General features: G+C 38.1%; 1 protein-coding gene across 1 annotated transcript in view; it reads right to left on the reverse strand.

Moving 5' to 3' along the window:
• Positions 1-24,660, reverse strand: part of LOC139716373 (probable phospholipid-transporting ATPase IM) — a 100,957-nt gene that overhangs the window by 59,491 nt on the left and 16,806 nt on the right. The window contains exon 2 of the mRNA XM_071627920.1: positions 15,403-15,470. Within this exon, the coding sequence (XP_071484021.1) occupies positions 15,403-15,421 (19 nt within the window). The 5' untranslated portion in view covers positions 15,422-15,470. The remainder of the gene's footprint in view (positions 1-15,402; positions 15,471-24,660) is intronic.

Below are 24,660 nucleotides of genomic sequence, written 5' to 3' on the forward strand. Positions count from 1 at the left end.
GTCACAACATTTGGACTCTGCACGTTTCGCCGTGGACGTATATCGTGGATTTTACCCCGGATCTATACCGTGGACTATCGTAACCTGTACCTCTGGAGTTACGTCAGAGGAATCACTCATTGGTGCATCGCGGATCATTCGTTTGTGCATCGAGCATCGTATTTGGACATTTCCAGGGATATTGCGTGTAATGCGTACGTAAGTGATTCCATTACTGACTTATATTTATTTCTATTGATCATTATTGTACTGATGTGAAACCGATTACCAGTCTGTACCTACAATATCACTGTTAATAAACCGCCTGAACATCAGTTGATTGTTTCTTTTGTGCGATCATTCTCGGAGTGATTTTGGTCGTAACAATATCCTTTCTTTCCAACAGTATCAATCATACTTGTTTCAATAGTAATTAACAGGGGTCGCACTTAACTTTTTTTTTAACTAGCCAGGCGGACTACTTAGAATCAATTTTGACACTGAAGCAATATTTTGGCTAGCCAGATGGACTAGTTAGGTGATCCGAGTATCCTTCGGATCACCTTCTGTATCTGTACGGATTCTTTCTTCTTCTTTGTTTCTTTATTTCTCCGCAAAAGTTGTGCAGAGGTTAGCTCAGAAAGTCCGCTGCCTATCAATTTCAAAATTATACCATGTATGCATCATGTCCCAAAGACGACAAATCTAATGTATCATTGTGATCAGTCGACCGTGACGTCACTATGACGTCATTATATGAAAACACATTCTCAATCATATCTCATTAATGGAATGGAATTTTTCAATGAAATTTACGTCACATATATTTCAAATTATGCGCATTCTACTCATGTTCTCAAAGTTCATATTTTCTCTTAAAACGTGCGCGTACGCGCGCGTTGAAATATTTGTATGCTCCAATCGAGCTCAAATTTTTTTTGCACACGTTTCAGACCATTTGGAGCATTTTTTGAAAAATTGAAAAAATCGGACGGACGCGTACGCGCGCGCGCATATACGCACGCACAGCTCATGTGCAATTGAAATTTCCAGTTTTTTCACTTTGATCGGATGTCTGAAATGTTAAGGAATATTTATACCAAGTTTCAAATCAATGCGACTCAATATGACGTCATGCGGGCCCGTCAAAGTTGAAATTCCGCGCGCGCGTCAATGGCGATATACAGTGCAACTATGCCAAAAAACTGCTAATTTTAAATTCGATTTTACTCGTCAGGATGGACGGTGACCCCCCATTTTCTTTACATATTTCAAAACCTGATGAGTTGTACATGTCATTTCATGGGGTGGCAATGCTGACAAAATGATTAAAAGATAGCAAATTTCTTAATAAAGTAAAAAAAGTAAATTTTCAAAATGACGTCATCAAATTTCAAGTTCATTCGAGCGTATCTCACTAGTCCTTTGTCAATTTTCACCCAGATTTCAGTATGTTGTAGCTTTTTTAATGTTCTTTCAAAAATAAGATTACAAAATTTTGATTGGATAACGGTATAACATCGTTAAAATGGATTGAAAGTAACCTTGTCAAATTTGACCAGTTTACGTGTTATCTCTATGGGAGTGCAGTTTTTCTGGAAATGAAAATTGACATGACTATCTTTATCGAGCACTAGCTCACTTACCCTTCGGTAAATTTCTCCCAGATTTTGATATGTTGTAGCTGAGACTTTAGGCTACCGTAAGTGTGCCTTCGTTTTTTCATACGATGTCGGGATCACGTCAAAAATTTTGGTTGAAATTCAGGCTTATCTTCGATGTATTGAGATATTTCTTTCTTTCTGCAACTTTCTTTGCAATAACTCAAGAAAAACACGCCCTATTACTTCCATGTTTTGCACATGTTTAGTTCATGTCACGTACATTGTTTCATAAAATAACAACTACTTGATCGGACACCATCTTGGGTATGTAAATTAGGGTCAAAGGTCATAAGTGTTTCATCCTGTATCTTAGTGAATACATGTCCTATCTTTCCCACATTTTGCAAACGCAAAGACCATGTTACAAGGATCATTTCACAAAATAACCACTTTTTACTCAGATGCCATCTTGTCTGTGCAAATTGAGGTCAAATGTCATATGTACTTCTTTTTGTATCCTCGTTATGACGTATTATCTCTATGGGAGGGAATTTTTTTAAATGTGAAAATTGACATGATTGTCTTTATCGAGCACTAGCTCACTTACCCTTCGGTGAATTTCTCCCAGATTTTAATATGTTGTAGCTGAGACTTTGCGCTATCGTTAAATTTGATTTTGTTTTTTCATACGATGTCGGGATCACGATAAAAAACTTGGTTGAAATTAAAGCTTATCTTTGATGTATTGAGATATTTCTTTCTTTCTGCAACTTTCTTTGCAATAACTCAAGAAAAACACGCCCTATCACCCCCATATTCTGCACATGTTTAGTTCATGTCACGTACATTATTTCATAAAATAACAACTACTTGATCGGACAACATCTTTGGTATGTAAATTAGGGTCAAAGGTCATAAATGTTTCATCTTGTATCTTGGCGAATACCTGTCCTATCTTTCCCATATTTTGCACACGTATAGACGATGTCGCAAGAATCATTTCACAAAATAACCACTTTTTCCTCAGATGCCATCTTGGGAGTGTAAAGGTGGGTCAAAGGTCATATGTATTTGTTGTTGTATCTTCGTTATCTAGTGTATACGGAATTTGGTACCAAAGATGGCAGATATGACTCCCTTTTCTAAACGAGAATTCAAACATCACACGGCCAACGTGTTTAACAACAGACGAAACCTGTATGGTCATGCCTATTGCGATCAGGACTCGAATCATTGATGAAAAAAAAAAATCGGATCACCTTAATTTGTCAGTAATGACAAATTAGGTGATCCGAGTATCCTCTCGGATCACCTTCTGTATCTGTACGGATTCTTTCTTCTTTTTTAGGTGATCCGAGTATCCTTCGGATCACCTTCTGTATCTGTACGGATTCTTTCTTCTTCTTTGTTTCTTTATTTCTCCGCAAAAGTTGTGCAGAGGTTAGCTCAGAAAGTCCGCTGCCTATCAATTTCAAAATTATACCATGTATGCATCATGTCCCAAAGACGAAAAATCTAATGTATCATTGTGATCAGTCGACCGTGACGTCACTATGACGTCATTATATGAAAACACATTCTCAATCATATCTCATTAATGGAATGAAATTTTTCAATGAAATTTACGTCACATATATTTCAAATTATGTGCATTCTACTCATGTTCTCAAAATTCATATTTTCTCTTAAAACGTGCGCGTACGCGCGCGTTGAAATATTTGTATGCTCCAATCGAGCTCAAAATTTTTTTGCACACGTTTCAGACCATTTAGAGCATTTTTTGAAAAATTGAAAAAATCGGACGGACGCGTACGCGCGCGCGCATATACGCTTGCACAGCTCATGTGCAATTGAAATTTCCAGTTTTTTCACTTTGATCGGATGTGTGAAATGTTAAGGAATATTTATACCAAGTTTCAAATCAATGTGACCCAATATGACGTCATACGGGCCCGTCAAAGTTGAAATTCTGCGCGCGCGTCAATGGCGATATACAGTGCAACTATGCCAAAAAACTGCCAATTTTAAATTCGATTTTACTCGTCAGGATGGACGGTGACCCCCCATTTTCTTTACATATTTTAAAACCTGTTGAGTTGTACATGTCATTTCATGGGGTGGCAATGCTGACAAAATGATTAAAAGATAGCAAATTTCTTAATAAAGTAAAAAAAGTAAATTTTCAAAATGACGTCATCAAATTTCAAGTTCATTTGAGCTATCTCACTAGTCCTTTGTCAATTTTCACCCAGATTTCAGTATGTTGTAGCTTATTTAATGTTCTTCCAAACATAAAATTACAAAATTTTGATTGAATAACGGTATCACCTCGTAAAAATGGATTGAAAGTAACCTTGTCAAATTTGACCAGTTTACGTGTTATCTCTATGGGAGTGCAGTTTTTCTGGAAATGAAAATTGACATGACTATCTTTATCGAGCACTAGCTCACTTACCCTTCAGTAAATTTCTCCCAGATTTTGATATGTTGTAGCTGAGACTTTACGCTACCGTAAATGTGCCCTTCGTTTTTTCATACGATGTCGGGATCACGTCAAAAATTTTGGTTGAAATTCAGGCTTATCTTCGATGTATTGAGATATTTCTTTCTTTCTGCAACTTTCTTTGCAATAACTCAAGAAAAACACGCCCTATCACTTCTATATTTTGCACATGTGTAGTTTATGTCACGTACATTATTTCATAAAATAACAACTACTTGATCGGACACCATCTTGGGTATGTAAATTAGGGTCAAAGGTCATAAGTGTTTCATCCTGTATCTTAGTGAATACATGTCTTATCTTTCCCATATTTTGCAAACGCAAAGACCATGTTACAAGGATCATTTCACAAAATAACCACTTTTTACTCAGATGCCATCTTGTCTGTGCAAATTGAGGTCAAAGGTCATATGTACTTCTTTTTGTTTCTTCGTTATGACGTGTTATCTCTATGGGAGGGAATTTTTTTAAATGTGAAAATTGACATGATTGTCTTTATCGAGCACTAGCTCACATACCCTTCGGTGAATTTCTCCCAGATTTTAATATGTTGTAGCTGAGACTTTGCGCTATCGTTAAATTTCGTTTTGTTATTTCATACGATGTCGGGATCACGATAAAAAACTTGGTTGAAATTAAAGCTTATCTTCTATGTATTGAGATATTTCTTTCTTTCTGCAACTTTCTTTGCAATAACTCAAGAAAAACACGCCCTATCACCCCCATATTCTGCACATGTTTAGTTCATGTCACGTACATTATTTCATAAAATAACAACTACTTGATCGGACAACATCTTGGGTATGTAAATTAGGGTCAAAGGTCATAAATGTTTCATCTTGTATCTTGGCGATTACCTGTCCTATCTTTCCCATATTTTGCACACGTATAGACGATGTCGCAAGAATCATTTCACAAAATAACCACTTTTTCCTCAGATGCCATCTTGGGAGTGTAAAGGTGGGTCAAAGGTCGTATGTATTTGTTGTTGTATCTTCGTTATCTAGTGTATACGGAATTTGGTACCAAAGATGGCAGATATGACTCCCTTTTCTAAACGAGAATTCAAACATCACACGGCCAACGTTTTTAACAACAGACGAAACCTGTATGGTCATGCCTATTGCGATCAGGACTCGAATCATTGATGAAAAAAAAATCGGATCACCTTAATTTGTCAGTAATGACAAATTACAATCTCTAGTTAGGTGATCCGAGTATCCTCTCGGATCACCTTCTGTATCTGTACTGATTCTTTATTCTTCTTTCTTTGTTTCTTTCTTTATTTCTCCTCAAAAGTTGTGCAGAGGTTAGCTCAGAAAGTGCTATGCCTATCAAGTTCAAACTTATACCATGTATGTATCGTGTCCCAAAGACGACAGATCAAGTAAAATCATTGTGATCAGTTGACCGTGACGTCACTATGACGTCATTATATGAAAACACATTCTCAATCATATCTCATTAATGGGATGGAATTTTTAAATGAAATTTACGTCACATATATTTCAAGTCAAGCGAATTCTATTCATATTGTCAAAATTTATATTTTCTCTTAAAACGTGCGCGTACGCGCGCGTTGAAATATTTGTATGCTCCAATCAAGCCCAAAATTTTTTTGCACACGTTTCAGACCATTTAGAGCATTTTTTGAAAAAATGAAAAAATCGGACGGACGCGTACGCGCGCGCGCATATACGCACGCATAGCTCATATGCAATAGAAATTTCCCATTTTTTTCACTGTGATCAGATGTCTGAAATGTGAAGGAATATTTCTACCAAGTTTCAAGTCAATCCGACTCAATATGACGTCATACGGGCCCGTCAAAGTTGAAATTCCGCGCGCGCGTCAATGGCGATAGACAGTGCAACTATGCCAAAAAACCGCAAATCTTAAATCCGATTTTACTCGTCAGGATGGACGGTGACCCCCCATTTCCTTTACATATTCTGAAAGCTGATGAGTTGTATATGTCATTTCATGGGTTGGCGATGCTGAAAAAATGATTAAAAGATATCAAATTTCTTAATAAAGTAAAAAAAGTAAATTTTCAAAATGACGTCATCAAATTTCAAGTTTACTCGAGCGTATCTCACTTATCCTTTGCCAATTTTCACCCAAATTTCAATATGTTGTAGCTTATGAAATGCTCTTTCATAAATTAAATACACAATTTTCATTAGATGACGACATCACCTCGAAAAAATGGATTGAAGGTAACCTTGTCAAATTTGACCAGTTTACGTGTAATCTCTATGGGAGTGCAATTTTTATGGAAATGAAAATTGACATGACTATCTTTATCGAGCACTAGCTCACTTATGCTTTAGTGAATTTCTCTAAGGTTTTAATATGTTGTAGCTGAGACGTAGGGCTATCGTAAGTGTGCCCTTTGTTTTTTCATACGTTGTCGGGATCACGTGAAAAAACTTGGTTGAAATTAAAGTTTATCTTCGATGTATTGAGATATTCCTTTCTTTTTGCAACTTTATGTGCAATAACTCAAGAAAAACATACCCTATCACCACCATATTTTGCACATGTTTAGTTCATGTCACGAACATTATTTCATAAAATAACAACTACTTGATCAGACGCCATCTTGGGTATGTAAATTAGGGTCAAAGGTCATAAATGTTTCATCCTGTATCTTGGTGAATACATGACCTATCTTTCCCATATTTTGCACACGTAAAATCCATGTTACAGGGATCATTTCATAAAATAACCACTTTTTGCTCAGATGCCATCTTGTCTGTGCAAAGTGGGGTCAAAGGTCATATGTACTTCTTTTTCTATGTTCGCTATGACGTGTTATCTCTATGGGAGGGAATTTTTTAGATGTGAAAATTGACATGACTCTCTTTATCGAGCACTATCTTACTTATGCTTCGGTGAATTTCTCTCAGATTTTGATATGTTGTAGCTGAGACTTTGCAGTATCAGGACTCGAATCATTGATAAAAAAAATCGGATCACCTTAATTTGTCAGTGATGACAAATTACAATCTCTAGTTTTCTTTATTTCTCCCCAAAATTTGTGCAGAGGTTAGCTCAGAAAGTGCTATGCCTATGAAGTTCAAACTTATACCATGTATCCATCATGTCCTAAAGACGACAAATCTAATGTATCATTGTGATCAGTCGACCGTGACGTCACTATGACGTCATTATATGAAAACACATTTTCATTCATATCTCATTAATGGAATAGAATATTTGAATGAAATTTACGTCACATATATTTCAAGTTAAGTGGATCCAACTCATATTCTCAAAATTCATTTTTATCTCAAAACGCGCGCGTACGCGCGCGTTAAAATATTTGTATGCTCAAATCGACCTCAAAATTTTTTTGCACACGTTTCAGACCATTTGGAGCATTTTTTGAAAAATTGAAAAAATTGGACGGACGCGTACGCGCGCGCTCATATACGCACGCACAGCTCATATGCAATAGAAATTTCCCGTTTTTTCACATTTATCGGCTGCCTGAAATGTCAAGGAATATTTCTACCAAGTTTCAAGTCAATCCGACTCAATATGAGGTCATACGGGCCCGTCAAAGTTGAAATTCCGCGCGCGCGTCAATGGCGATATACAGTACAACTATGCCAAAAAACTGTCAATTTTAAATCCGATTTTACTCGTCAGGATGGACGGTGACCCTCCATTTTCTGTACATATTTTGAAGGCTGATGAGTTGTACATGTCATTTCATGGGGTGGCAATGCTGACAAAATGATTAAAAGATATCAAATTTCTTAATAAAGTAAAAAAAGTAAATTTTCAAAATGACGTCATCAAATTTCAAGTTCATTCGAGCGTATCTCACTAGTCCTTTGTCAATTTTCACCCAGATTTCAGTATGATGTAGCTTATTTAATGTTCTTTCAAACATAAAATTACAATATTTTGATTGGATAACGGTATCACCTCGTAAAAATGGATTAAAAGTAATCTTGTCAAATTTGACCAGTTTACGTGTTATCTCTATGGGAGTGCAGTTTTTCTGGAAATGAAAATTGACATGACTATCTTTATCGAGCACTAGCTCACTTAAGCTTCGGTAAATTTCTCCCAGATTTTAATATGTTGTAGCTGAGACTTTACCCTACCGTAAGTGTGCCCTTTGTTTTTTCATACGATGTCGGAATCACGTCAAAAAATTGGGTTGAAATTCAGGCTTATCTTCGATGTATTGAGATATTTCTTTCTTTCTGCAACTTTCTTTGCAATAACTCAAGAAAAACGGCCTCTATCACTTCTATATTTTGCACATGTTTAGTTCATGTCACGTACATTATTTCATAAAATAACAACTACTTGATCGGACACCATCTTGGGTATGTAAAGTAGGGTCAAAGGTCATAAGTGTTTTACCCTGTATCTTAGTAAATACATGTCCTATCTTTCCCATATTTTGCACACGCAAAGACCATGTTACAAGGATCATTTCACAAAATAACCACTTTTTACTCAGATGCCATCTTGTTGTTGCAAATTGAGGTCAAAGGTCATATGTACTTCTTTTTGTATCTTCGTTATGACGTGTTATCTCTATGGGAGGGAATTTTCTTTAATGTGAAAATTGACATGATTGTCTTTATCGAGCACTAGCTCACTTACCCTTCGGTGAATTTCTCCTCGATTTTAATATGTTGTAGCTGAGACTGTGCGCTATCGAATGTGTGCCTTCGTTTCTTCATACAATGTCGGAATCATGTTAAAAAACTTGGTTGAAATTAAAGCTTATCTTCGATGTATTGAGATATTTCTTTCTTTCTGCAACTCTCTTTGCAATAACTCAAGAAAAACACGCCCTATCACCCCCATATTTTGCACATGTTTAGTTCATGTCTCGTACATTATTTCATAAAATAACAACTACTAGATCAGACAACATCTTGGGTATGTAAATTAGGGTCAAATGTCATAAATGTTTCATCTTGTATCTTAGTGAATACCTGTCCTATCTTTCCCATATTTTCCACACGTATAGACGATGTCGCGAGAATCATTTCACAAAATAACCACTATTTCATCAGATGCAATCTTGGGAGTGCAAAGGTGGGTCAAAGGTCATATGTATTCATTGCTGTATCTTCGTTATTCAGTGTATACAGAATTTGGTACCAAAGATGGCAGATATGACTCCCTTTTCTAAATGAGAATGCAAACATCACACGGCCAATGTCTCTAAACACAGATGAAACTTGTATGGTCATGCCTATTGCGATCAGGACTCGAATCATTGATAAAAAAAAATCGGATCACCTTAATTTGTCAGTGATGACAAATTACAATCTCTAGTTACTTCGGGATTTTATGATTTTTAGCTAGTCCGACATGATTTTGGGTGGCCAATGGCCAGCGGACCATCGCCAATTTCGAACCCTGATTAAATACATGGTATAAATAAGCATCATCAATGAATATAATACAAGTACATTGGCAACTTTTGTAAAGAAAAACAAAGCAGAAAACAATAAATGTACTAATCTCAATTTTCTAATTTGAGCCATCAGATTGTCGTTCAAATCACTTAAAAATATCTCAGTTTAAAAGCACTTGTAAACAAGAAACAAAAAACTTTCACCTTTGAATGCCATAAAATTAAATTCATAAATTTTATGTATCATTGTGGAGCAGTTTCATGGTATCATTTGAGGTACAATTTTGCATCATGTATAATGTGTGCTGTGTGTGTGTGTGTGTGTGTGTGTGTGTGTGTGGACGTGGGTGTGCTGCTCAAGGTTTGTAATATTCCTTTTACAAACCACTCCCCTGTGGAATGGGTAGAGAATGGAATGTACAATACTTCAGGACTGATTGATTCAATTTCTAAACCTGACAACTCTCCTGCCTCCGGATTGTAAATACCCAGGTAACTGATGACTGGCTTTGACTTTGATGAAGGTTGCCATGGTGTTTCAATTATTCCAAGTTTCAATGAGTAATTAGTTTTAATAGCCTTTTTCTTTTTGCAAATGTGGCTCTAGATACAAAAAATCCACAGTTCTCATAAGACTGTACCAACAACAGCTTGTTTTCAATCACTCCCTGCTGAGTTTGCTGTAATGTGTAAAAATATCCCATGAGCATCATTCAAAAATACTCTCTATTGATATTTGCAGAGGAAATTTGACCACACATAGGTTTTATATTTATCATCATGTATGCACACGATAATTGTGGAAGTGTGACTGTACCAACACAAATTTCTATCCTGAGGACAGAGGTATGATGTGGACAGTAATTGCTATATCAATGGAATCTGTGTACAAATTGTAAGTGTACTACTTTTCTCTGGATATCTCAACATTTGTGCACAGGTCTATGGGAAATACACTTTAGCAGAGACTCCACTCCCAAATGGGTAATTCCATGAAGTTGGGGCAGTGTCCAAGTAGCATCGTGATATTTAAAAAATACATTTCAGCATAACTCAATATTAATTATGCTATACATTTATTGTTTGTAGGCTTTACATTTGCATGGAGGCCACACATTTTCCTGGAAATTTCGTGCCATTCAGACTCAATTTTGATGAAGTTATTAAACAATATGTAACAGTGTCCTGCAGCATCAAAAAGTGGTTTCTTTCGCGTTGGTTTTATTTTCACGCTTTGAGGTTGAACCATGAATTTAACATCATGCGAAAATGTTTTCAACTCGCCGCGGTGCGCCGATTGTTACAACGCTATTGTGCACATACACACACGAAGATTCCGCGCATTGAGTGTATTGATGGTCAACACACACACAGCGATACCGCGCAATGTATAGGTACATGGTACAAGCATGTTATAAAGTACTTGAGAGACAGGATTTAAGGTAAGCCTGCATTTAATTCTAATTTTTATTCAATTCATAAAAGGATAATTGGATTCTAGTTTGGGTTTTCATGTGCAAAATAAAACAGTTTTCGCTGACTGTGAATTCACAGATTTTGCCGACCGCAAATTTAAACACACACGAAAAAGTCGGCACCAATGGACAACGCGAAAGTATCTGTACGCGAAAGAAACCACTTTTACAGTATGCATAAAATGGGAGATTCTCCCACCTGGATTCCCAGCAAACTGAAGACTCTGATCGCGGGAACATGTGCACAAAATAATGTTTGCATTTTAATGCATATCACGAACATGAAGCATAACATCCCTGTCGGCTGGGGTCCAGGGCGCACTTTACTATTAGAAGGGCCCTGGAAGCTCAGAGGGTTACAAATGTTCTCTGGTGCTATTTTTTTCAAACATATGACAAAACTAATGTTTGGCAGAAGAGAGCTACCGGTAAATCTTAAGTAGGAGAAAATTAATCTTTTTGTGGGCTAACACAAATCTTGAGGATCAGGCCAATATTTTCAGGGGAAAAAACAGGCATCTGAAGCTGCGCTTCAGTGCAATGCGCCGTCAATGAATTAAAGAAACTGCGAATGCGTCAACAGGTCTCTCTCTTGTCAAGGTAATCCCTGAAGGAATTACGAAGTATAATGTTACAAATTATTAATGTCTGATTTTGCCGAGACTTGTCCTTTCAGTAAGCACGATTTTTAAATACAGCAGACTTGAATGTGAAGCAGAATTTCACCTTAAAATCCTTTCACTGCTACAATTGTATTTCTTGCAGTGGATGCTGTACACTGTAGAGTGATGATGAGATCGTTACCCAGGTTTGAGAGTCCCCCTCCCAAATCGGGTGGAGGAAAGGCAAATCTCATCTCTGGGATGATAGATGCACATGACCTCCTTGCTCCCATGTCCTCATCAAATGGGGACTACATTTCCCTACCACCTGCTCCCCCTCCCACGACAAGAACACAGAATATTTAATGTGTAAATTTTCATCTTTTATGGAAGGATTGTCCAATTTTCCTCAAACTTTTGTACTGTAATCTTCTAACACTGTATTCTAAGTCTGCAATTACTGAATTCACATGTTCAGTGTCACACCTGTCTGGGGCAAATTCCCTTGCAATCAAATTTGTGAAACATTAAGTGCAAATTCAGATATTAGAACTGATATGTGATTGGTACCAGCACACACACACACACACACACACACACACAAATCTAAAGTAAACAAATTATCAAAGTTGTCTAGTATCATATGAATAACATTCTTTGGCAGATTTTGTACGTACATACAGGAACATGCTCTGAATTACACAATGTATAATACAACAAAATTGTAATGTACTCTGAATCTCTCTTCCCCTGTCATCCTGGATACTGTATCCGTAAGCTGTTCTTTTTGCAAGGGTTTAACTTTCCACAAAATTCACAAATCACTGCTGGACCGCGAATTTAACAAGATGCAAAAATATCTCGAACTGACAGGCATTAGTGCACTTATGATAGCATCAGTGTCAAAACTGCTAAAACAAAATCTCGCAAAATTGTCTGTGACCTCCTCATTCAGGAAAATATCTCAATGCAAAATTAAAAGCTTATTCAGTATTTAAGAACTGAAATAGAATCAGCAAAAGTGAACATGGAGTTATGAAGCACAAAATGACTGTGAAACAATTTACTGACACTTTCAATTTTGAGGGAAATGAATATGTACAATAACATTTGAACCTCAGTGAAGGATTTAAAAAACCTTAGAACTCAACTTTGGCATCATTTATTGACACCTTTACTGTACAGGCACACATACAGCAGCTGTACCTACTGTAATACTAGTAATAGCTACTGATTGGGAAAAGACTGACGGTGACTGTACAGGTTGAACTACTACCAATAGGTGCATTCGCATTGGATTTACAAACATAACGTGGTAATTCAATTTGTACTGTTGTCATTCACGAAATACTGTACCATGGTGTTTCTGTAAATCACCGCACATGCAGATTGGGTCTCCAATGGGGAAAGACACAAAGTATGTGTCAAGTCATGTAAGAAATATAAGCACTGTACGATCAGGGGTATTTTGTGGCACGATTCACACTCAAATATTGCATGAATATTTCTTGCCAAGTTTGAATCAGCATCCTACATACTGTGCCAGTATTTTCCAATGCATTTTGCTGTGTAATTTCGAATGTTTGTATGCATTCATATCACGAAATACTGTGGTATTTCACAGTCACCGTGAAAGCACAACCCTCATTAGACTCCATATGGTGAAGCACTCTACCCAAGCTGCAGCTGAGATTTCACAGCTGTAGTGTTGATCACTTTCATTCTCCTGATTGAGGAGGCAGACTGGGCTAAATTACACCCGTTCTTCACTGACTGCAGGTCTTAATTAGACGCCTGATAGCGTTTTCTCCTTCTCCGCTTCCTTCTCAGCTCTGGCCTTCCTTCTCAGGTTTGATGTCCGTTAATTGTCACCAACTTTACCATTCTGAACAGAACTCGAGTCGTTGGAAAAACACCCCTTTTGGCTGAAACCTTCTTCCTTGATAAATACATTGTAGGTGGGAGGCTTGTAAAAAAGTTACGTTCCCTTTCACTTTTATAATGAGGTACCGATGTATCTTTGACCCAGATTTACCAAGTACTAAACAAGTAAATAATACGTAGGTCCTACACTTGTATGTATTCTGAAAAATGTAAATGAGAAGGACACATATAGGCAGTGTGTAATTCAATTTACATGTAAGATGAACTTTTTGTAGTGATATGATTTCAGCAGTCTTGTATATTGAGTCAGCACAACACTGAGATATGGTATGACTATAAACACACATACCGACAAACATACCAGTACAATCACTTCGTACTTGTATTATAGAATTCATGATATCAAGTACCAATGCCAGCTGAAAACATTCTCATATTCCAGGAAGACCAATAAGTGTGCTCTGTACACACTGAATGTAACACAGTTACATGGTCATATCAGACCACACCCATTGTGCTGTATACACTGTACCAATGCACAGTATACAGTGTATCATGCAGCATACAATCTCCTGCATACATGTAGGTTGGAAACAAGATAAATAAATGTGTGTTTTGCGACCGGATTCTTCTGGAGGTGCAGGATATCCACCCACAAAATGAGAAAATTAGCATAACCAGGACATCAGCAAAATTGCAGGGATAAAGCAAAACTAATGACTGAGGCATATATACATGAATACGAAATAATATGTATAGGAGAAACGGTGCAGAGCCACCTCATGAGGTTTCCCCTTTTCATACCACGCAAACATCAGACTCTGCTACTGTATTTTTCTCTCTTTTTTTAATAGGAGCTATACCATTTGCTATACAGTATTATCTGCTTTTCTTTACTGGTTTCCCCAGGTATCTCCTCCATGCCAACCAACCCCAAAACAATCCTTTCACAACATACAAAAATAGTCAACATGACATTGACAAAAATTGCTTGCAATAATCTACTGTAGTGGTCACAATTTTTGCCATGGTTATTGGGCTAATTCAGTCTTCAAACAAGTCACAAAGTGGCACTGAGATATTTGGCCATATTGTTTTTCTTCATTAAGTCTCAAATTTACAACTACTGTACATCATACGACTGTACATTTTTCACGAGTTTACACCTTTTTTCCTCTCAGAGTAACTCTCCTCATTAAAGGACAAGTTCACCTTCATGGACATTGAGTGAATAGTGAATGCAGCAATATTAATAGAACACATCAGCAAGAGTTTGAGGAAAATCGGATAATCCATTTAAAAGTTATGAATCTTTTAAGTTTCTGCTTTTGAAGGATAGAAAGATATTTTCAGTGTTCTTTTGAAGAAATGAGGGTCAATACTAGAGTTCTACAGTAGTCACTGCTGGATGAGAAGACTACTGCAGTTTGTGATCTCACATGTGTAAAATGATATAAAGAAAATATAAAGAAAAGTAAAGATATTTTCACTTTTCTCACATAATAAAAGAACACATGACTGCGATCTTGCAGAAGGCAAGGGGAATAATATTACCCTTAACATACGTCAGAGACGAGCTGAGGAAATGTGCACTTTTTTCAAAAAGTAACATTTTGTGAAATTCTCTTTATATACTTTCCTTATATCGTTGTACGCATGTGACATCATACACTGTTGTAGTCTTCTCATCCAGCAGTGACTGTAATACTTTAAAAATTCATAACTTTTGAACAAATTGTCCGATTTTCCCCAAACTTTCACTGATGTGTTCTACTAATATTGCTGCATTTACTCAATCCACATGTTTATGAAGGTGGACTTGTCCTTTAAGATATATTATGTAAATATATCATAGATATCATACACATTTAGCTACAACATCCTGGGGTTGTTTGCTTCTGCAAATAAATCAGTTGGCATTTTGAGATGTTTTCGTCGTTATTCTATACATGCTTACCCCCATCATCAGACCCCATGGTGACACCTGTTCTGTCCTGCTGGTGTCCAGTCAGCAATATCTATTTCCTGCAAGAAAAACAGAGAAAAATAAATGATGAGGGAATATGATCTGAGGACAGGAAGGGGATGTTGAGAACAACTCTTCAAACACAATAAGGCCATTGTTTTTGTCATTTTCAAGTCACCTTGAATTTAAACTTCAAGCTTCATTGATTCATACGTAGGCAGACTATGACAGTGCAGCAATAGTTAAATTGCAACTTTTCAGAGAAATCGTTGTGGCTAAAAAACCATTAACTACAATAAAAGTCAATCAAACATGGCTTTGCATAATGAAATTCAATCACAAAGGAAGATACATGTAAGTCTTAAGAAATAAGTGGCAATAAAAAAAACAACTACAGTGCTAGAATCGTTACACGTGAGAAAATGAAAAGATTATATTCTCTGTATCTTCTTACTCAGTTGGGATATGTACAATGTACATCACAGACAAAATTTCAAACAGAGTTCAGAAAATGAAAGCCGTTGCTAGGAATGACAGGAACTGTAATGCTGATGGTGACGATGATAATAATAATGAAGATGCTTCAGCTACATTCCCATGTATGCAGAATGTCAATAAGACTTTGTACACATATTGTTTAGCCAGCAACAGCCCACAAGATAAAAGCAGGGGCAAAGGGAGCAGGTTAATAGCAGGAAAAGGGAGAGAGTAAATCCTAAGCACTCAGTATGAGCAGCTTTGTGGTTTCCAGCAGCCTGTGGGAGTGGCTGTACCTTGCACAGGTACATGATCACTTCAGGCTTCGAGCAATAGCTCATTAGAGTGCAGGGCTAAAAATATCACGCACGTCATGAACACAACTACACATTTTCTTCTCCCCCCCCCCCCCCTTCTCTCTCTCTCTCTCTCTAAGTACGCAATTTGTTTTTTTAAACACACCTGGGATGCAACAAGTTTGGCAGCGCAAAATTTTACTCCTTGTTCTCAGAGTGTCGTCTCTTGCCATCCTGAGGGTTTGAAACCCCGCTGAAATTTGTGTCTCAGCCATTGTGTTATTAGGCCCAGTGTTGCTTGTACAGGTTTGGTATTTAGAGTAACACAATATGTGAAAACCCTGATTTTTCCCCCATTTATCATTCACACTGGCAGAAAAACATATGAAAAAGACAAGCACACAAACTACGGGCTTACTTGCCACGGTTTTTCAAAAAGTAATATTGTGAATGTATCCTCCTTGCAGTGTATTACAGTGAGGTATGGTATCCCTAATTAGGCCCAAGTACCAGGTATTCACAAAATACACTGTAACCTTTGCTCTACACCTTCATGCATGCATACTGCAACAAAACAGGATGAACCATGTGACCAGCAGATATCATCACCTGATCTAATTCTCACATGTGGATGCAGTTCATATCTCTGCTGAATGAAAAGTGAAACTTTCATAACTTTAATTTTTTTTTTGTCTGATATTTATAAAACTATCACTATTATGTTTGAATGATTTCACTCTAGAAATTGAAAAGCAAACTTGAATATGAACGAAGACTGGAGTGAAAGTTCAGTTCACTAATTTGCTCTCCATAATCACCAATAATGGAGCCTTTTTTATGACTGATCAAAAGTCATTGTAAAATCCGGTCATTAAAGGCCTTATTTACCATAATTCGCAGATGAAACAAAAACCCAGCTTTCGTGCTTCAAAATAATTCTAAAATGTGAGTTACATGTAGATACAGTTGATCAGTCATGTTTACACAATTCTAAACTGTCCCTTACACATAAAACTACTTTGGGGCTTCACTATCACTAAAAGGCAGTTCACTCGATATTCGCTTGAATCTCCGAGTGATGTGAGTGTCAGTTCAGCATTGGGAAAATGAAGTGCTGTGGATGTTTTCTGTCATGATAATGATTAGATTTGATAGTTTTCCTAGCCATTAGGCTAGGCTGCATTATAATTGTGTATTGACATATCAATGACACCACAAGCATGGGATTACAGACAGATGGTTTCTTACCTTTCCTATAGGCCAGCATGGAGGTGATCCACCTCTCTGCGGCCAGCCATTATTGCTTTATGTTCAGGTACTACTGGAGCTCTTTGTACACGTATGTTTCACTAAATCAAATACTGTAAAAGTGGATATTTTTGGCTGAGTAAGATGAGTTTCGCATGCAGAAGCAACACATCATACATGTACTGGAACATACAAGAATTGTATGGCAAACAAAAATATTTGTGTGCTTTTATTTTCACACTTCAGTTTCTGGTTGTGCGGAATGCATGAAAATTTCAACACTGCGAAAATTTCCACTTTCACAGTACATTGTATATACTGTATGTTCATTTCATATGCTAAGAGTTTTGTATTTGATCAATACACCATGGAGTTTGTGACACATCTGTAGCTAGTATGGAAGGTCATATGCAATCAGTGGAAGGAGAATTTATTCAATGACTTTGATAGTCAAACTTTACTCTAAATATGATTCCAAAAACCTTTCACAAATAAGATAAGAAACAGGAACTTTCTGCGATCTGTAACCCCTCTGAGTTTTATGATGCCAGTTGACATTTTTGTCGGAAATAGCAAAGGGTATTAAAACCTCAACATGAAAAGCTCAATTCAAAGGAAAAATTCCTTGAAAAAATCTGGTATTATATATGAAGTACACTTACAGTGTTGTATATAAAGCTTCCATTTGAATCATTTGTTTTCTCTCGGCCCTTCAATAGTACAAACATTTGGTGATATTTTCTCTCCATCTTTATCAAAACTCTCCTAATTTTCAATACCTGATAACTTGAGGTCATCGAGAGCATTCTACTTTGAACATCATTTCTAAATATACAGCTGTAGTTCCCACATATTACATGTACTGGTAAGTGATTTCATGAAGTAACAATTATTTTTAAAGCACGCTTGGCATGGTGCCATCACGTACAATACATCTGCTGACTAAATGATGAATTTTTAAGTAGATTCGAGTAGATATTAAAGAAAACCTTAATGAAACTGTGCTCTGTAATCAAATGATTCTGGTTTCAAGTAAAAATGATGCTTTTCAAGCTCACAAGGGAATGGATTATTCCTGACCTTTGACCTGTTATTTGATTTTGCCTCAGGTCAACTTGAAGCAAAGCAAAGCAAAGAGTAACACTGTACAATATGTATATTCTGTCATATTGTAGACATCACCTGTGAATTATATATGCTGCATCGTTGGATTATGCTATTCAAGCAAAGCTTCACTACATTCTGTTCACACCAAAGCATTACATTTGAAGGCGTTTCCTATAAATTCCCCTTCACTGTGCCAAGGGTGAAAGGGATATGTAGGACATTCGTATTCATCTCTGCTGGTGCCAGCAAACTTTAAATGTAAAGGAAGCTGGCAAGGAGAGTAAATCATCTGAAATTATGCTGGCAAGTTCAGGAAGTTACACTTGTAGCCTATCTAATGACATTCATTCTCTCCTAAGCAGTCTCAGGAGAGGTACGCTACTTGCAATTTAAATTTGTAAATGATTTATTCATGTTCACACTGAAAAACAAGTATGATTGTCATGCTCTCAGAATTGCCATGCTTTCAAAAGTTATGACATGAATTCTCAAACTGCCTTGGGATCATAATTTGCAGAATCAGAAATTCATAACAGGTACTTAGCAGCAGTGAATTGATCTTCTGTCAGTGCACATGTCATCTCTCAAATATATAAATTTCTGGACTGGGAGTTCTGGGCCATTTTCGAGATTTAAAAAAAAACAGTTTATTATGGGCAAACTCTCACGGGCTTTTTACACTTGCAAATTTTTGCTTAGTCCCGTACCAACGGTGGGGCTAAGGGGGGGGGGGGGGGGGGGGGGGGGGGCCTTAGCCCCACCGTTGGTACCGGACTTTCCAATAGCCCACTTTCTGTTTACACTTGTTTTTGCCAAAGTGGGCTAGCCCCATCGATAGTCCCGTACTATCTGGCCCTGCAAAATAGCAGGGTTAGCACCGCAATTGCGGTGCCAAGCAAGCGAGTGTAAACAGAACGAAAAAATAATCCTGGGCTAAGCGACGAAGACGAAGTCCGACCCCACTGGCCAATCAGAAACGAGGTAATCAAGTGCTGACGGTGCGTGCGTGTACGTGTACAGTACACAGCATAATCATGAATATTCATGTGGTTTGGAAAGTACCGGACTAAGAAATACGAGTGTAAAAAGGTCAATTTTCTCCTTAGCCCCGGACAAGAGCTTAGTACAGGACTAATTGGCGAGTGTAAAAAGCTGAAAAAATTGGTACGGACTAACGATAGTCCTGGGTCAGAGAAAGTACGGGGTTAAGAAACACAAGTGTAAAAAGGGCTTCAGTGAGATCTGGTAGTCTGGAATGACGATAAAGTTGATGTCAACTTCACCGACAGGGTCAGAACCTATAATGTAGTAAACATCCTGTGGGAGTGGAGTGCAATTGAAGACTGATATCCTGGCCATGCATTGAAACGATAAAGGAATCGTGAGGTGATTACTCAGTTAGTTGTCTGCCAGCCCTTTCAGACCAAAAAATAAAAATCTCTCTCTCAATCATCTTTATGAATCATGATTGGAATCATATTTCAAGTGACGGACCTTTCAGATGCTCAACTGTAACAAACAGAGTCCTTTCAGATGATGGAAAAACCTCTCTTGCAACCATGTTTTACGAATCATGCAAATTTGTCATCTTCATCTGAGATTTGGAGGTAAAATGCTCACCTGTTAATTGGGAACCACTTTCTTTAGGTGTCATTTCCATCGCTATAATCGGAAGCACAATCTGCTTTATCAGGACAAATTCTGGCTCCACTGCCCATCATTAATGTTTAAAAATAATCATAATTTACAATAACTGTGCACTGCTATACCCACATACCAGGTTTCATTACATGTGCTTTGCACAGGCTAATACCAGCCATCGCCTAAAAGCGGGAGCACTGCTTAAAGGGAAGCAGTCCTGAGATTTTCACTGTACTGATAATTAAGAAGAGTAAAAAATATAAACTTTCACCAATTTATACGCTTAGACATCAAAAATTGTCTCCGTACGCGATTTTTGAAAAATAATTCCTGCAAGCGATCGTGAAAGAGCCGGCAAAAAGATGCTACGTAGTGCATGCCCTACTCACCAAGTTGACAGCCGTGCCTCTAAAAACCAATTTAAGTGTTCAAATGATTAGTTGCAATTTTATCATATAATGTGAAAGTTTGTGGTTTTATAATTTCAAACAAAATATTTCAAGCTTAGATATATATAATTTACGAAAAATTAATATTGTAAACATAAATTTATATGTATTTTTAAACCAAATATACCATGAACTTGACATCAAATAGGCACGGTCGTTTTCTAGCTTCCGTCCGTGTTGCATACTTCTTAGCGTAGAAACCACTCTCGCGCGCAAATCCTTACCATACCATGGTACCAATGTATACATACACAGTACACTCGACTCCGTCCAGTCGATTTTGGCATTCAAACCGAAGATAACCTGTGCATGAGAGAGTCGAATTCTTCAAAGAAAATATTGTTTGTATCTCAATATTTCTTTAAGTAGTCAGATAATCGCCTTTCCTCGAAAAAAAAAAAATGATGTGAGCCGGGAAGGGTAAACACAGGGGGTCGTAGGGATATGATTTCGCTCCACTTTGCCGTGCATGTCCAGTCGGCACTGGCAGCAGCTAGCTCAGTGGCACTGTACTGCAGTCCAACCCCGGCTGCAGGCCCACGGTAAATTAAACATAGCTAGCCACTTTCCTTACCTCTCTACGCTTTTTTCCCTCGGTTCTCTTCGAAGTCGATGCTCGAGGTGTTTCTGTTTTATAACTCATGTGAGCAAATGGTCAGGATTGCATCTGGTTTCAGGAGTTTTCTCGGTTTATAACCGAGGGCCACAGCCTGCCGGTCCACGTAAAAACATCGCTTCACAAATTGTCCATGCACAGGTAGGTCACAACATGATACCGAGATTTTGTAGGCCCTAAGTTTCTTATGTTCGGCATCGTTGTACCAATATTTCCCAGCCATACAGCTCACCTTTCACGATACTTTTGTTGGTCTGGGACGGAAAAAAGGATTTTCCTGGGAAATTTTCTGCACGATTCGAGCAAAACTACTGATGTAAGATAGCCTGACCAGACGACGCTGAATGCGGTCGCCCCTGTAGTGTACTAGCAGGCCTGTGTAGAATCGTTTCTACCTACAAATATGTACACTCTGTACGTACTATAGAACATGCATGAGCGGCGACAGGTAGGGCTGCAGCTGCGCTTGAGACTGGAAAAGTGCGAAGGGCAAACCGCGTACGGGGTGCGTACGCGTATCTACCGTAGATCTATCATCTAGTTGTACCGTCCACACGTGCGAATATAATACACAATACATACACACACACACAAACACACACACACACACACACAACGTAGAAACAATGTCAAATACGAGTCGGAGTAGCCACCGATGTCTTCATGCATCCGGGTAAACTAGGGAGCGTACGGATAACGAGCAGAACACGGCTGGGAAGAGTTGTGCATCGACGACGTATGACTCTCCGCCAAGACTTGCTCATTAGCATATTCACCATGCAGAGTCACACTTTTTCAACCAAAATGTACGAGCTTATTTGGTGATTTTAAAGTTTGTTTTTGGTGAAAGTAGTTCATTGGAGGTACCAACAACAACATATTTTTTTAAATTTCGTGAGGACTGTGTCCCTTTAAAAGGAGAAAAACTTGTCTCCCGACCCCTCCCTATGAAATGGTGACCACTGTACAAGCTTCCTGATCTGTCGATCAAACTTGCAAACTGTATGCTAGCAGGGAGGTGCTCCCTGATGCTAGCTACAATAGTGCAGCCCATGAGATTGCATTACATTTCGTGTGGTTTGTGGGCGGATGTAAATGTAGGGTAGAGCTTGAAAGTGCCGCCTCGTCAACCAACCATGTATTGGAGGTCAGTTCTTTTAGATGGGAAGTGCACACCATAGATTGAGCAAATCAGAATTTGAAAACACCTCAGCACCTTGATTTGTTAATCAAGATTCTACAATCCTGATTAAAATGATTTTCTCTTAGATGCAAGAAATATCTTTAAGTGCAATTGTGATTCTTTTATACAGATTATAATCACTATTACACGCGAGATTTTCCCACCGTCTGAAAGGGGGATACTGTAAAACATGAAATATTCGTGGCACGAAATTTTCGCGAATTGGAGCCGACGGCCTTTTTCGTGGCAAGAAATGTTCGCGAATTGCCTCTTGCGTTCAATGCATATAGTGTAGATAAGAAATTTCGCGAATCTTGGCGCTCGCGAAATTCGCGAAATTAAAATGCACGCGAACATTTCTCGTTTTACAGTAGTTGACGACTTGAGCAACAGACTGGTTAAAGGTGGGGAGTCATATTGATCTTTTGATGTACAGATTTAAGCATTAAAGGACAAGTCCACCTTCATATACATGTACATGTGGATTGAATGAATGCAACAATATTAGGCCAAGTAAAAAAAGAAACCAGTTTCTCGTCCTCGCGCGCATCGATTTTGGCCGCCGCATCGATTTTTTTACTATTTACTATTTTCAAAATGGCGCTGAAAGTACCAAGAAATTCATAATTCTCGTCCCAGCCCGCTCCCCGCCCGCATCGAATTTCAGTTGCCGCATCGACTTTTTTGATATTTACTATTTTTCGGCCGCCAATCGTGATTTCTCATTGCTAAATGCGCCTTGCGTCCTCTACTTGAGTACAGCTGTAGCTTCTGTAGTGCGTATGTAATATAACGCATGCATTTCACACTGCGAGCTCGGCAAGAAGGAATGACCCACAAAGCAGTCGAACTGTAGTTTGGATGGGCGCGCGGCGGGCCTGGGCTGTGATGTATATGTACAGCGCACTCGGTACGTCGTGAACGCGATAGCGGCAACATTTTTTTCGAACAATCGCTGATATTCCACGCATATTTCGCGCATTGTTCGTATTGTTCCCCGTTTCTCATATTTTAAGCGGATGAATTGTACTGTGCAAATGCTTGTGAGGATTGTATCGAGTTTGTATGTATACATTTTCATGTCATTGTGACTATATGCATGTGTGTGCAGTGTCGGAAGGTACGGTGCCAGTGCAGTGGCCGTGCCGGCCGCGTATGCGTGTCTGTAGCTGTCAGGGTCCCCATCCCCCTGGTCTGTCAGCTGTCTGCATGCAGGTACGCACGTATGAACACATTCGAATGTGTAGAGGCCCAAACACTCTGCTCTGTAACGTTGCATCTGAGGCTGCGTTCACATAGAAGTACATGTATAATATTCGGCTATTCGGGCTCGTTTTTCGAGGGCACGCGAATAACTTGAATCGAACGATAGGATTTCCTCACACCGGTTCACATAAGAGGGCACTATTCGAAAGTACCGAATAGCTGCATGCGAAAAGTATAGCAAAGTGGGAATAGAGCTTGTTCGATTTTCTTGCAGCGTATACCGTCCCTCGTTTATGAAATAATGACAATTTTGGTCTGGATTTGCCCTTTAGCAAAAATAAGCATGTAGACTAACGTTCTGATGCAGTTTAGAAATTGTTAATAAGATTTGCTGGGATGTAGGAGGAAGAAATCCTCACTGCATGGGATGGTGAGTTGACGGTGCGGGTGATGGTGTATTCGGTGCTCGAATAGCGAATAGCGAATACCGAATACTTCTATGTGAACGCAGCCTGACGGCGATATACTAGTATTCTATTTTGAAGAGAATATGAATGCGCTTTTCCAGCAAATGTAGAATTATTAAATGGGTGTATCTACAAAATGAATAACTTTTCCGCGGATTCTGGTTTGTCTCGTATTTCTGCGGGATACTTTTCTTTGCGATGTAAATTCATGGACACGGCCGTGAGTCGTATCACCTGTAGTGTGATTGAATCATTCATCATCCAAATGATGAGTGACTATCAAATGTCTTTTTAGAACATGAAGAAACATCTTTATAGGCCTATGTTTAATGCTATAATGCCATATCAGTATCATTTTGACATCCATGTACCGGCCAGTTTCCAGTTGAATGTGCTACAATTGTACTGTGAAGAGATGCAGATAGGCCTACAGCGCAGCTGTGTGGACACAAAAAGTCACAAACACCAATGATAAATAAAGCAGTGTTTTGAATATCATGGAATTTATTTCAGTCGTACATTTGTTGATAGAGTGTTTTATACCTGTTTCAATTAATAG

Source organism: Diadema antillarum, unplaced genomic scaffold, assembly GCF_040938485.1.
Source record: "Diadema antillarum isolate AM-2024a unplaced genomic scaffold, OU_Dant_1.0 scf00000064, whole genome shotgun sequence".
NCBI classification, from domain to species: Eukaryota; Metazoa; Echinodermata; class Echinoidea; order Diadematoida; family Diadematidae; genus Diadema; species Diadema antillarum.